Source organism: Phaseolus vulgaris, chromosome 6 (genome assembly GCF_000499845.2).
Source record: "Phaseolus vulgaris cultivar G19833 chromosome 6, P. vulgaris v2.0, whole genome shotgun sequence".
In the NCBI taxonomy this organism is placed as follows: domain Eukaryota; kingdom Viridiplantae; phylum Streptophyta; class Magnoliopsida; order Fabales; family Fabaceae; genus Phaseolus; species Phaseolus vulgaris.
The window spans coordinates 21,542,135-21,556,688 of NC_023754.2; the positions used below are offsets into that span (position 1 = coordinate 21,542,135).

The following is a 14,554-nucleotide window of genomic DNA, read 5'->3' on the forward strand; positions in this document are numbered from 1 at the left end:
ATTAGTCAAAAGTTCGGTATGTATCCACCATTCGTTCAAGTTACGCGAGACATCAAATTCTTCAAAATACCATCAAATAACTGCTTGATAATAGGACCATGAAAATAAAGTCGATAGCAGAAAGTGATATGGTTCAAAACACGTCGCAAAGCAGTAAAATTGTCTTTAGCCCACACCCCGGGCTCAGGTAATGAAAATATTAAACAACGTCAAGGATGTCATCCGGTTGCGCCGGCTCCTCCGGCCGTACAGTATCATTTGCACGAGGCATCTCAGCCACAGGACAGATGGTTTGATCATTCTCTTCGGCCTCATCTTCTCCAAGAGGCATCAGACGGCCGTCCACGACGTCCATGTTCGAGTCATACCGCTCATCATCGACCGGCACCCCATGGAAAAAGGCGACCTGCCGAACGCCCTGCCTAAATGACTCCTCGTTGATGCTCAACATGAACCCTTGAAGCTGTTCAACTTGAGCAGTCAGCAATTCCTTCTCCGCGATCAGTCTTTCCTGCTCCTTGATGGCATCTGCCCGCTCAACCGTTACTTCTTCTAAAGTAATCTTTAAAGCTTCATACTCCTTTCTGGCCAACTGAGCGTCAGTCCGAGCCTCACCCGCAGCCTTCAGGGCATCCTTCAATGAAACAGCCGATTCATTAAGCTGAGATTTCAGTTTTGGAATCGATACTGTCTTCGCTCTCCTTAGTTCGTCGCCAAGAGCCCTGGTCGCCACAGCCGCACGACATTGCAGCTCGACCGTCTCCTCGACCATATCTAAGGGAGGAATGCTAGCAAAAATTTCCTCGTCCTCCGGTCGCAAGTCAAATTGCATTGTAGGTGCCACCCTGACGGATGACACCAACAAGCTAATTGGACTGCCCGACGAAGACGGAGCCTCCGTACGAGGTACCTTAGCAGGCCGCCCCCTCTTCTTTCCTTGAGCAAGAACAGGAGCAGCCTCCACCGGAGCGACCTCCCGCTCAGTCGTTCGCGGGACAATTCCAGCGATGGTGGCTATCTTGCTCTTATTAGCCTGCCTCTTCAAACTATTCATATACCTCTTCAAACTCGGATCCATGCTCACCACAATCTCTGCAACATAAACACGGAAGTAAGAAACATATATGCTATTAGCCGAACGACCGCAAGAAGAAGGTGCTCACCATTTAGGTCCGCCCACTGCTTGGACGACCCATAAAGGGCTATCAGTTCCCGCGTAGGGAGCCTACACGGTAGTTGATTCACGACCATCAAAATTTCTTGGTCGATGGGAGACAAAGATTCCCAAAGCCGATGGTCAAGAGAGGTGGGATTCTCCGTCCAATGGAATGGAAATTTTGTGCTTCCATCGGCATTATAGAATAGATTCCGGCCGTCCGGCTCGACAAACACTTTAAAAAAGTACTCCTTAAAATTCTTATAAGAGGCAGTAAAAGCAGCAAAGCGTACATTACCCGGACGACTGGATAACGACAACCAACCTACTGGAGTACTCGGGTACGTGTTATAATAATATAAAAATGATTCGGCGGTCGGCACGAGTCCAAATATTTGACAAATAACTCGAAAGGCTTGTAAAATGGCCCACGAGTTAGGGTGCAATTGTGTCGGTGCGACATTGAGTATCCGAAGGATACTCATGGTAAAATCATCAAAAGGTAAACTTACGTGCAAATGAGAAAACAAGGTGCTATACACAAAGAAAAAGTCGTGCGGAGCATTCTCCCGGCCATGACACACACGGTCGGTTATACCACATATATCGACATATAACGCATCGGCCGGGCAATCTGAAGTTAGAAAGTTTTTATGGGTTGCTAGAAACTGATCTAATTTATCCGAAGACTTTATTTTACTGGGAATTCGAAGAACGGCAGGATCAACCCAATCATAATTTGGGCCGTCCGATGCCTGGCTCGCACCGCGAGTCAAAGATGAACCCACGACACTCGAAGACTCCTCAGAGGAAGGCATGACTAACCTTAAAGTGAAGAAGAGGACACCGGCAGCAAAATCGGCACCTAGCAAAACAGAACAAGCAACGCAAAACTCAGAGCAAGAGAAACGAAAAACCCTCAACCCTACATATGAAATCCTATTTATAGGCAAAGAGGTAAAAAGCAAAACCCCCTGCGCCTTATACGACTCTTCGTTCTTCCATGACCTCGAGCCTGGGGGGCAAGTGTACCGGTCGGGACCGGACGACCGCATGGTTCAGATTAAAATTATCTAACTAACGTGGTCACGCATGGGACAAATGGTTAATTCCCACTGAACAACAAACGCACGTGAGCACTCCCCAGATTTTCGGGAACATCCCCTAGATCCCAGGAAACCACCTAACACGACCCAAAAACCAGAAAACACGTGGCGAACCACTAACGACCCAGAGGGCCCAAGCCCAAGGGGAACGTACAAAAGAAGGAAAAGAAAGAGAAAAAGGTATGTTATTCATTCTCGAAAGGACTCCCACTGAGAGAGATTACTGACTTGAGCGTCGGAGCGCAATCGCAGGTACCCCCGCCGGCCAACCGAGGCACGCAAGGAAGAAGGAAACTCGAAGAACAGGACAATTGAGAGTGGAGCAGACACCTTGTATCGACGTGGATAAACATTATTCAGTCCCCGATATCCATACAGGTACAATAATCATATTATTAATACGAATATTAACTTATTTATTAAATATCCGTAAAAATTATTTAAAAAACGTTAGTTTTTTTTCAAATAAACTTATTCAAAGACTTTTGTTCTATGAATTGTTTATATATATATATATATATAAAGAATTGTGCTATACGTTGATGTGAGAGGGAGAAATACGTCTACTTATTAGGCTTCGTATTTTAAGTCATGTCCTTTTATTTTTATGAAAATCTTTTTCCACGACAACAGTGTTTGGTTCGGTTTTTTTCGTTTCGCCATTGATTCTTCATTTGACCGTGGAAAATTAATAGCAGCTGTTCATTCAGTGCTTTGTATGTGTGACTTTTAGGGCTTCACTGCTGCTACTTTTTTTTTTTAAGTAAAAATGAGTCACTTTTTTTACGAAATTTTATGTTGAAAATTAGGCTGAGGCTCACAAATGACATGCACATCGAGTCAACCTTCGTGTATTTTATTTCATACGTCGTGATGATTATTGGAATGAATAATAATGATAGTTCTTTTATAGCTATATACAATTCTGATAAATTTAGAAAAAAATATAATAAAAGATAAATTTATAATTAAATTATATAAAAAATTATTATTATTGGTTATTAAGGGGAATGTAGAAAAAGAATTCATGCCAAAGTAATCAATATCCTCGTCAAAATCAGTTAATAAGAATAGATTAAGATATGTCTGATATTCTTAATAATTCTTTTTTATTTTGTAACATTAATCTCATATATTTAATTTTAAAAAAATCTATTGTATGCTATTTTTACCCATATGAACTTGCAGATTATATTCTGCTCATTTCTTTCTAAAATACAGATCCTTCAGTTTACTCTTACTTTACGTCACCTTGTTAACAAATAGATAAAAGAATATAGGAGAACCAAAACAAGTGCTGACTAATATTGTGTCTTCAGTATTACCAAAAGATTTAATTTAGTATTAACAAGTTTAATTACTTAATTAAAACAAGTGTATATAAAATGCAAACCCACCTATGTCCAACTGCTAAGCACACTGATATCTTCAGTAAACAACAACACAGAATAAGTCAGTAATCAATTATATATTAAAAGTAGATGTTACATGATCTTGAATATTGAAGGGGAAAGAGGGTCTCTCAGAATTCAATCATGGAGAATTATGAATAAGTAACTTGGACTATTAGGTTAAGATGAATGAAGGTCACTTTCATGTGCTCTTTCTTTGGATTTTGTGGCATAATGTATAGTTGATGAGGTGTGACATTGAAGATAGTGACACGAGGAAGCGTGGAGAAGGCAAGGGAAGGCACATCAACATAGTATTTCAATTATTATAAGTAATTGGTGATTGATGATGTTAATTACTAGGATGTTCAACCCAACCAATCAAACTGTGTGCTATTTATTATTACAATAGTTTTTGGTTTAGATGGTCGGCAGATTTATACGTTTTCAAGTAAAGTCACAGAGCCAGATGTCTCTTAGATCACCACAACTTTGTCTTCAAACCAAATAATTGTAACCTTTTGAGAGAATAAAAGTGTGGTGATGATGGAAGATTAATTACCTGGCTGTAGTGGATATAAATTAATACACACAACATATATTTTTATATTTGTTGCTCCAGCAGAATATATATATTTTAACTGCAACATGCTAACTGCCACTCATTTACTTGAAGAGAATGGAGTCATTTCTTTTATTATTAGTTTTTCATTAAATAAATCATATCATTATCAAATTTTTAATTAGAAGTTTACTCATTTTTTTACTATTATGTATGATGTAAATCTTGTTCTGGAATATAATGTTGTTTCCTCTTCAAGTACTGTTTTGGTGAAGGATGTCATTGATCGGGTTTCTTTGAAAAATAATTTTATGAAAGAATGTGATATTGTATAATTTTTTTTATCTTCATATTTAAGTGTTTTTTTTTTTATAATTTCTCTTTTGAGATTATTTCATAAAACCCTAAATCCTAAACTAAATATAATTAAAATTTATAATTATATCGTTCGAGGCTTATGGCAATCCATATCCAACCAAGTATGTGGAAGTTAGAAAAATATAGTTTAAGCATAGGTAATAGGACAAGTCACTCTTAAGAGAGTAAGTTTGTCGAACGTTAATCACCTTTTAAACTATAAGTGTTGAAACGTGATCTTTGAAAAAACTAACAAGATTGATTAAGAATGACGATTTTGTTATCGAAATTTTGGAAGTTATCCTTGAATTCCTGAATCTCCTTGAATCAGTTTTTAGCACTTATTACATTTCTGAGGTCTGAGGTTCAAAGGAACACTTAATTTACTGGCTTAAAATCATTTCTATAAATCAAAAGAATAACAAACTCAATTTTAAACATATATAAGACTTTTTTAACTAAACAGACTGAAAAAAAAAAAGATGAACGTAATATCGTACAAGAAGCAAATATCAAATACTACGTTACATAACACTTAACATGTAGAAGAACCAGCAGTAGGCAGAACTAGCTTTCCGAAAGGAAAGATGCACGAACCCACCTCTGCTTCCAATAGGTATTAAAAAAACAAGTAGATTCAGCTTTCCCCACAAAAGCCCATTTTCCCTAAAAAATCCGCAATTTTCTTCCACATAAACTGTACGGAACCATAAACTTTAACTACTCCATCAGACTCCGTTCTACAGGTTGAACATCTCGAGAAGGGACATCAATGCCTCGAATTAAATCTCAGATAAAAATCAAGTAAAAAGAGGTGATCCCAGATCAAACTAGAATTCTCACACACAAAAGACAATCAAAGCGAAAAACAAAGAGATTCGACTACATTCTGTTTACCAGCCTCAACTAGCATCCATATATGCCAATCGTATAAAGCATTTATAAATGGTTCTCAGCAAGAGATGCGAATGTATCCATCTACGCTTGAGAAGCTTACAGTTAAGAAAATATACCAGCTATTAGTGTACAACGAAGACAAGCAGATTATGACTTTCCATCTCGAAATGCAAATTTGTACCAATAAAAAACAATTGTTTACATGGTTCATAATGGTGTTTCCCTTTGATTTTACAATTCCGAAATATAGTAGACGAAAGGAACTTGACTTTCCCTTGTTGCAACCAATAGGAGTTTAAGCCCAAGCTAACACGAAGTAGCAGGCAGCAACCTTTTTGTGAAATTTCATTTCATGCTTTCGCTCCCAGGAAGGACTGCGTCGGATAATGAGAAAGATTTAGAATATATTGGTGAAAGAGTAAGTGATAAAACATAAAATAGAAAGCATGATATTCATTGCAGTGCTAAAAGATGTGATATCATCGGTTGAATTGAGTGACCGATTAGGACATTACAGTTTAACTAATTTTGGTAAAAAACTAGGTGTCCCCACACAGGCACACCCTTTGTGTACGGCACTAGTCCCCATTTTGCAATCTGATGTCATGACCCTGTCTTAGGGTGCTTCCAAGTCCAAGCAATAAGACTCAAAACCCACACAGCTGGTAAAATCTGCCTACACGGTACGCTTCAGCTATTCAGCGCAAAGTTGCGCTTTCTCAAGCTCGAGTAACATGCAACAGCACCACCCATCAACTGATTGGGTTAGGAACAATACGAAACAACTGATACATCCAATACCTTTGGTTGCATTGATGCATGTTTAGTAGAAAAGCTTAGTTACTGTCTATTTTTTTCACTGCTAAATTCAATTCCTCAAATGTTTCCTAGCAGGGGGTTAGCACATGAAACAAGATCATTCTAATTATCCTAATCATGTTGAAAATGACTGAATCCATGGAAATCCTACATAACTAATCAAATTGAACACTAGAAAGAAAATACCAAAAAATAACCTAGCACGTGGAAAATGTCTCCTCCAACGAGCCAGTCACCTCTCCCAAGCACAACCACCATCTCAGTTTTATATAATCATGACAAGTGCCTATTTCATTTATTACTTGTTGAAGAGTCAGAAATAAATTCTCAGCAAGATAAAAAGCCCACCAGTGTGTACAAAAATGCCAAATCACTACAGACACTGATACTCCGAATTATCTACATTTGCACGAAAGGGTTATTCGCCACTAGTATTAGAAGATATGTACCAACTGATGCCATGCAAAGATTGTCAGCCAATACTTAATAATCTTTCTACCTTTACACCTGCTGGGGAGTTTCCAGGCTTAGCAGTGGTTGTACTTCCGAAACCGAGCTTTAGTTTTTTATCAGCTGGCTTTAATATTTGGAAAGAGCACATTAGTGTCTCATCAACACTCATCATAGCACCAGCATTGTCAAACTCCCCACAATAATTAGGTGCTGAAAATATTGTTACAAGCTGTCGATTAGCAAAGAACTCGTATCCATCTTCCACAACCTGGTAAGAAAATTGCCAAAACAAAAACAATTTATTTTCAAATAGAACAGTTGATTGAGACCTACTATCCCGTAATCTAAATATGAAGGAATGTACAGTACAAAGCATCAGATGCTAAAGCCAAGGCATGGCACTCGAAGCATTTTAGGCTCATGCACAAAGTTATGTCACGTATAGAAGGTAAAAAGTAACTGCCAGTTTAACAAAATTAAGTATTTGTAGTAATGCAAAAAGATATATTAAAATTGCTGAGAAAAAAAGATTAATTTCAGAGTCATTATAGCCATTGAAATACAAACTCAATCTTGAAGATCTGGTAACACATTAAGTACCAAAGGCAGAGGTTTAACCTGATGTGCACGACAAACAAGATCAAGATCATGTTTCTGAAGAAACTCTGAGACCTTATCAGCACCAAATGTATATGAAACTCCTCTATCGTTCATTCCCCATTCTTGAACTTCTTTGCTTGGGTCGGACCAAAGGAGATCACAAAGCAAACCTGTATCAGGAACGTCTGTGGGCCGCTGTAGATTTCTAATCTGATCCAAGTTAAGTAAGTCAGGAGAAAGTCCTCCGTGCATACACAAAATCTTTTCATCAACAAGGGCTGCCACGGGCAGGCAATTGAAGCACTCTGTAAATGTCTTCCATAACCTTACATTGAACCTTCTCTTGCACTCATCATAAAATCCATAAATCCGGTTTATAGAAGCACATTCATGGTTTCCCCTTAACAAGAAAAAGTTTTCAGGATATTTTATTTTATAAGCAAGGAGAAGGCAAATTGTTTCTAAACTCTGCTTCCCTCGATCCACATAATCCCCCAAAAACAAGTAATTGGCTTCAGGAGGCAATCCACCGTACTCAAAAAGCCTTAAGAGATCAGAATATTGGCCATGTACATCACCTGAAACATCAATATAAGGATATGAATAAAAAAAATCAAGAACATTAATTTTTGTGTGTACAGCAATAGAGTATTACATGGCACTAACATCATCAGTCAGTATAAATGTGTAATATGTGAATATGAATATGAATTATACAAAAAAAAAAACATATACCACTATATGGACTGATTGACTTTAGATATAAAACAATTCATGTGCTTTTCACTAGATAGTTGTTCATAAAATTACATCAGAGCCTCTATGACCAGGTGATCTAGTGTTCAATCCTTACTGCTCTCATTCTTTAAAAGTATGATCTCAAATTCAGAAGCAAACACTGATGTCATGTGGGAATAAATACACTAACATAAATTTAATTTGCAATCACTGCAAGAGACATAAAAAAGTATGACATATTGCAGTTACTAAACCAGCATGAGATAAATTGGTAGTACAAGTTCAGTGATTTTAATAGAGACATTTTACATGCTTTTTCCTTCTAAATCAATCAAATTTTTGTTTTACCCAAGAAAATCATATAAACATACAATTCGAATGATCACATTCTCAAAGCTCATTATACGATTATTTTCACTTGTATACTTAGATTCATCAAGAACATGCAAACAAAAGAGACAAACCTCTATTTAAGTTATGTTCCACAATTGTTCATTACAAATGCAGTGATTGCAGTCCAGAAAAAACATGTCAGTAAGCATAAAAAAGATAACCCCTAACCAGCTAACCATGAAAAGTAACGATGAATGAAAATTAATTAGCATCGTGTTCAATTCAAAAGAGAGGACCCTTGTTTAGTTTGGTTCAAGAGAAGGAAAGGAGAGGATAAGAAAATCTTACCATGTTCAATTCCTTACAAAAGGGAAGGGGAGCAAAAGTATGGATAATATACAGTTACACCCAAACAGATAAAAGGGGCAGAGACGACAAAAAATATAATAGCAGGAAAATATAATCCGTCACAAAATTTCCCCGTCCTACAATTTTTTTAGCCAAATAAGGTATGATGTAAAAAATCCCTCTCATCCACTTCTCTTAAACCGAAAACACCTAAAAATATGGATGTAAATTGCAGCATATGGTTTTAGCTATACCCATGCCCAACACTTACTGAACTTCACTTCTCAAAACTCACATTATATGGTAAAAATGTTCGGCTAAATGTTCTCAAAACTCTCAGATTCTCTCCCATACATAAATTCATCAAGGACATGGAAAGATAAAAAAGACAAACTCAGTCAAATATACACCGCCTGCAGCATTTTTTGACTGCATACATTCATGAATGTTCAAGGATTTCTTTTCACATATTCGCACAAATACACAGATTCGTCAAGAATTCATGCACACTGCATATTCCTTTTTTATTCTACTTCGGGGAATCTCCTTCCGTGTATATTCAGACAAGAAAAAAACACGTGGCTCCCACAATTTCAAATACCATCTGTACATGCAGTTCAGAACACACTAACCCAGTTAAGTAAGCAATCCCTACTAATCCAGTTCAAAAAACACTCATCAGTAAACATGCAAATCATAAAAACTCGACAAAACATGCAATTCAAAGCACTCAGATCATGTCCAAACCTTCAGAAATAAGAATAATTGTTAGTGCTCCAGGTTCGAATTTGACGAAATTAAAGACAGATAGCGAGGGAGGTAAAAGGAAAGGTGAAATAGGGCGAAGAAGAAAAAAGGAATTTACCACAAATCTTAATAGGCGCTTCGAGCTCCAATAAATTAGGTTGTTGCAAGAAAATGTCTCTGGAAACGACGCAGAGTTGACGGATCTCGGACTCCGATAGCTGGACCTGCTTCCCCGGTCGGGTACGAACTTCGAGGAGGCGATTGATTATGTCATCCAAAAGCGATTGCTCCATTTTCTTCTTCTTCCTCCGAAGTCAACGTCTCTATTCGATGCGGTGATGCAAAGAAGAAGAATCGTAGTAGGAATTTGAGTTGAAGGAGTAAGCGAATAACATGCCTCAACTCAGCACCGCAATCCTTAAGTGCTGGGAATTGCCGTCATTTTGAGCGCAGCGAGGTGTCGTTTTGCGGCCCTTCAGGATTTTCCGCATTCCCTTCGGACAAAATGAGAGGGTTTCACTTTCTTCCTTTCTTTTATTCAATACCAAAAAAAATACCAAAATCATAATTCCCTTCTTCCACACAGTGAGTGCCACACCATTATCTCGCTTTTTTATTTATTTATTTATTTTCTTTTGTTCTAACATTATTAAGATTTGTTTTGAAGTTCATCAATCTGTGCTTTTTATTTATTTTAGAAATATTCTGAATTATATAATATTGGAAGTTATTCTTTTATTTACACGGTGTATTTTTACAATTCAGAAAGTATGCCAAGATCTCAAAAGGCAAATTCTCCATATACCTCCCATACTTTTTCCCTTTTCTACCCTTCTCATTATATATTAGGATTTTTATTGGTGGAGAGTGTGATGATTTATTATTCATTAAGTAGTATTAAGTGTTTTTTTTTGTAGTTGGTTGTGACGATGAACGTTGATACATGAGTTAAATTTCGTAGTATTTTTATAATTTTTATTTATTTATTTATTTTATATTGGATTGTAAAATTTTTACTACTCTTTAGTCTAATATGTATTTTAGATTCTACAATTTGAAAGATAAATCAAATCTAAAAGTGTCAAAAAAAAATATATTTAAATTATAAAATCTAAAATGTATTTTTAAAGATAAAATAATTTTTTTTAACATATGGAGGTGTAGTAGAAATATGGAGGTGTATGAAAAAATAGTCTTTTAAAATTATTATTTTTTGTATTATATAATAAATGTGTTTTGTAAAAGAGATTTTAAATTGTATAATTTGAAATGTATTAATACTTAAAAATATTTTTGGATTGTAAATTTTAAAATGACTATTTTTATGAAATGCATTATAAAATACCGAAGATATTTTGAATATGAAAATACCTTATTAATTATACAATTCAGAATAGTTTATATTAATTTTAAATATATTAAAGATCCTTCAATAGTTTATTTTAAATCCATAATTAGATTTTGAATTATAAAATCCACAATATAAATTCATTTTCATATTATATTATACAATTGGGAGACTTTTTAAATTTGAGAATACCTTACAAATAGTAAATTCTGAAATATAAAGTTATATTATGAATGTTATAATCCATAATATATTTCTACATCTAAACAAGTCTTTTAAATTTCATAATACAAAATACATAAAATTAAATTATTATATTTTAAATTATGAAATCTGAAAAGTTACTAAATCACACATTCCATAATTGAAACACCAAAAAAAAAAACAACAAACTACCACCACCGATCATCTCTCACTACCACCACCCCTTACCACCAACTAAACCATATAACTTAAAACTATTTGTGAAGGTTTTTTTTGGATTAAATGAATTACGGTGTCAAGAAATAAATTATGAGTGTTGAGGAAGAAATTTCCAAAGTATTAATATCATAGAATTTTAGAGAAGCTTAATGACCAATTAACAAATTTTAAGAAGTTATAAAAAAATCTACCTTTATTATTCTTCCTCCAGTTTTAATAATCCCCATCATTCTAGAAGACGTTAAGAAACTAAAATTATATATTTTCAAATGAGAATAACAAAAAATGACACAGATATTCTAATTTCTTTCTTGATTGAATTTATTATTAATTACAGTCTCTTCGGTGACATCCCATAAAATTGCTACGATACAGAATATAATATTAATTATAGATAGACTCGAAGATCAATAATTACCAACTGCGAGATTCTTTTGCCTCATTGCACTGAAAATGGTTACAAATTCCACGTAAATGAGACATTATTCTTGGTCAATTCTCGAGCATTTCATTTTATTTTTTCTAATTAATTTGGAAAATTAAATGTTTTTACGAATCTTTTCATTTTATTAATATTCTTTTTCTCAACTACCTAATAGAAAGAGTCTTATTCCTGGTCTTTTTCTTTCAAAATTAAATGTGTATATGCTTTCACGTCATATTAAAAAAATATAATTATCAAATTATATATAATTATTGTATGTAATATTTGACGATATTGTACTTAATTATAGACAATTAATTTAATAATTATAAAATTTCATGATTAGTATCCTACCTAATTAGATTGTAATTTATATATTTTCTATACATGATGTAATATACACATAAAAAAATCTTACCATTTTTTATCATTTTCTTATACGTCAGTTCCTCTTTTATGAAATGAAAAAACTAAAATTCTTTTTAATTTTAGTTTCGTCTTTCAATTAATTTGATAATTTAAATTGTATAAAAATAAATTTTAAATAATGATTGAAATGATGTATGAGGATATTTATTTGTATTACCCATGAAGCTGGAAAGAGAATGTTTGACTAAGAAACATTCATATCCTGGGAGAGAGTAAGAAGATGTTCCAAATACTCTGTGCCTAAGTCCTCCAACACCATCACATGTTGCGAAACACCTTCTTCTTCTTCTTCTTCTTCTTCTTCCTGCACATTCTTCTTCAGCTTCTTCCTCTCCCATTTTCTATTTATGGAGTGTCTCTTTTTCAACTCCAGAACGGGGGAAGACCCTTGGTCAAAACCATACTCCATCTTCCGAAGCGATTGCCAAACAATCTCAGCTGGGAAGTTGAGCACTGCCTTGGAGCCTCGCATGGCGAAAGCAGCCTGGTCGTAAGCCAGAGCAGCAGCCTCGGCAGTGTCGAAGGTTCCCAACCAAACCCTCACTCCGTTCCTCGTGGAGTCCCTTATCTCTGCCGCGTACTTCCCCCATGGCCTCCTCCGAACCCCTCTGTACGAAACCGAAGCTTCTGCTTCGGCAACAGTTGAAGCATGGGACACCGAAGATAACGATGATGTTATTGTTTCCGAGGAAATTGCAGCAGCCTGAGCCAGAACTTGGTAAAGGGGCATTTCTTGAGAGTCATTTTCGTTGAAAGGAAGGGAGTATTGGGTCTGACACGTGAGTGAGGAAGTCATGTTTGTTTGTGTTGTTGTGAGGAATGTGGTGGGTTATATAGGGGGAAGGGAGAATGGGGATTTTGAATGAGGGATAGTGAAGTGAAGGGTGTGTTTTGATGGCGTTTGCCACTTGCAATTGCACTAAATTAGGGGAAGATATGGTGTGGTGGTTAATGGGACCCAAGTTAAGAAGATGAGTCAAAGAAACCTGTGGGGGCGGCCACACCATGGTGGGGTTGGGTTCCTTCAACACATACGTTGCATGACATCAAATTTGTGTGCTACTGCCTCTTTCATGTCTGCTACTACCTTCTTCTTTATCTATTCTCATTTTAGATGATCACTATTATTTGGCCATAGTTTAAACTGGACAAAAACTTGTACCTATCATGGTCATGCACAACAGAGTTGTACGAATAATTCTGGTTATAAACTAGGCTTCAAGTTCAATTTCGTGATCAATCTTGTTATGTTGAATTAACTCAGATTATAAAAGTTGGTGGAAGTTAATATTCTAGTACAAGATGTACAATAAAAAACATTGGATGAAACTTCAACTTAGAGTAACATTATGCTGTTACACCAAAAATAATATTGTTATCTATGAATTTGCTTAAGTAAAATAATTCCATTTTAAACTTGTATAAACATATGATCTTCTTTAGTAAAATATTGGTTTACTAGAGTGTATTTTACATAAAATCATTATTTACTCACATGCCTCATTCTAAAAAACAATTAAAAGATATTAAATTTCACACCACAATAGATAACACCATGTTTATCATCGATCAAACACAAATAAAAAGAAAAAAAAGTGGGCGTTAAATCCTAAACAACATGGACTTAGTATCTTATAACTAATGGATACTAATCAAATCGAAACTAATGATATAGATCGAATTGTTAATGCAACTAGTATAAGTTAAAACGACGTTAAGTTCACAAAAGTTTTAAACTTAACATTAACTAAGCCTACACAAAATATAAGATAATTTATATATTAATTTAAATATAACATCGTTTAACTAACACTACATGTACACAATATTAAAACTTAACAAACGCAAAATGACATTTAGTATAAATAATATTAATTGTTGTGAGGGTGTAACCATATAAAAATAAATTAAAAGTTAGCGTTGATTTAGCTAACATATAAATTATATTGAATATAAAAATAACAAAAGTGTGTGGGTAGAGCCTATGTTAGTATTGATATAGTATAATAATATTGTTTTATTTGGCTGTTTGTTGTGTTCAGATAACAAAGAAGTCTACCATTAGTGTCACTATACTTCATACGCCTATATTGAAGAAGTAGTTAAAGTAACAATTTGAATTTATATTGAAATCGTTATACATATATACGACTTTCCATTTACACAAAATTTGATCTGATCTTTGGTGAAGTTGTTACTCCTTATGAGTTAATTAATAATGGTTTTTAGTTAATCAAAGTCGTGTTCAATGAGCACGACTTCCTTAGAAAAAAAAATTGAACAAAAGTTGTTGTTCCGTAATATTTTTTCAAAATTACCAATTCTCATAAATTCAATGTTAATTACATATTTTAATATAATTTTATATTAATGAATGGCATGTAATAGTTTCCTGAAAGAATGATAAAGAGAAGGAGTTGATT

General features: G+C 34.9%; 2 protein-coding genes across 2 annotated transcripts; both read right to left on the minus strand.

Moving 5' to 3' along the window:
• Window positions 1–5,490: 5,490 nt before the first annotated feature.
• Window positions 5,491–10,177, minus strand: LOC137831833 (serine/threonine-protein phosphatase PP1-like). The gene is made up of 4 exons (XM_068639682.1): window positions 9,626–10,177; window positions 7,360–7,919; window positions 6,788–7,009; window positions 5,491–5,843 (listed from the first exon to the last, which is right to left on the minus strand). The coding sequence occupies exons 1-4, from the start codon at window positions 9,798–9,800 to the stop codon at window positions 5,820–5,822; spliced, it is 981 nt and encodes a 326-aa protein (XP_068495783.1). The 5' UTR covers window positions 9,801–10,177; the 3' UTR covers window positions 5,491–5,819.
• A 2,089-nt stretch (window positions 10,178–12,266) lies between these two features.
• LOC137833112 (ethylene-response factor C3-like) lies at window positions 12,267–12,966 on the minus strand. Its single transcript, XM_068641484.1, has one exon. It carries the CDS (start codon window positions 12,925–12,927, stop codon window positions 12,316–12,318), a length of 612 nt encoding a protein of 203 aa, XP_068497585.1. The 5' UTR covers window positions 12,928–12,966; the 3' UTR covers window positions 12,267–12,315.
• Between the last annotated feature and the right edge of the window lie 1,588 nt (window positions 12,967–14,554).

Bases quoted from the DNA above. Each gene is read 5' to 3' on its own strand.
- LOC137831833 (XM_068639682.1), bottom strand. From the start codon at position 9,800: ATGGAGCAATCGCTTTTGGATGACATAATCAATCGCCTCCTCGAAGTT. The intron at 7,010-7,359 runs GTTAAACCTCTG...TTTTCTTACCAG, and splicing joins TTGTTTGTCGTGCACATCAG to GTTGTGGAAGATGGATACGA. The intron at 5,844-6,787 runs GTAGAAAGATTA...TATCCGACGCAG, and splicing joins ACTCCCCAGCAGGTGTAAAG to TCCTTCCTGGGAGCGAAAGC.
- LOC137833112 (XM_068641484.1), bottom strand. From the start codon at position 12,927: ATGACTTCCTCACTCACGTGTCAGACCCAATACTCCCTTCCTTTCAAC.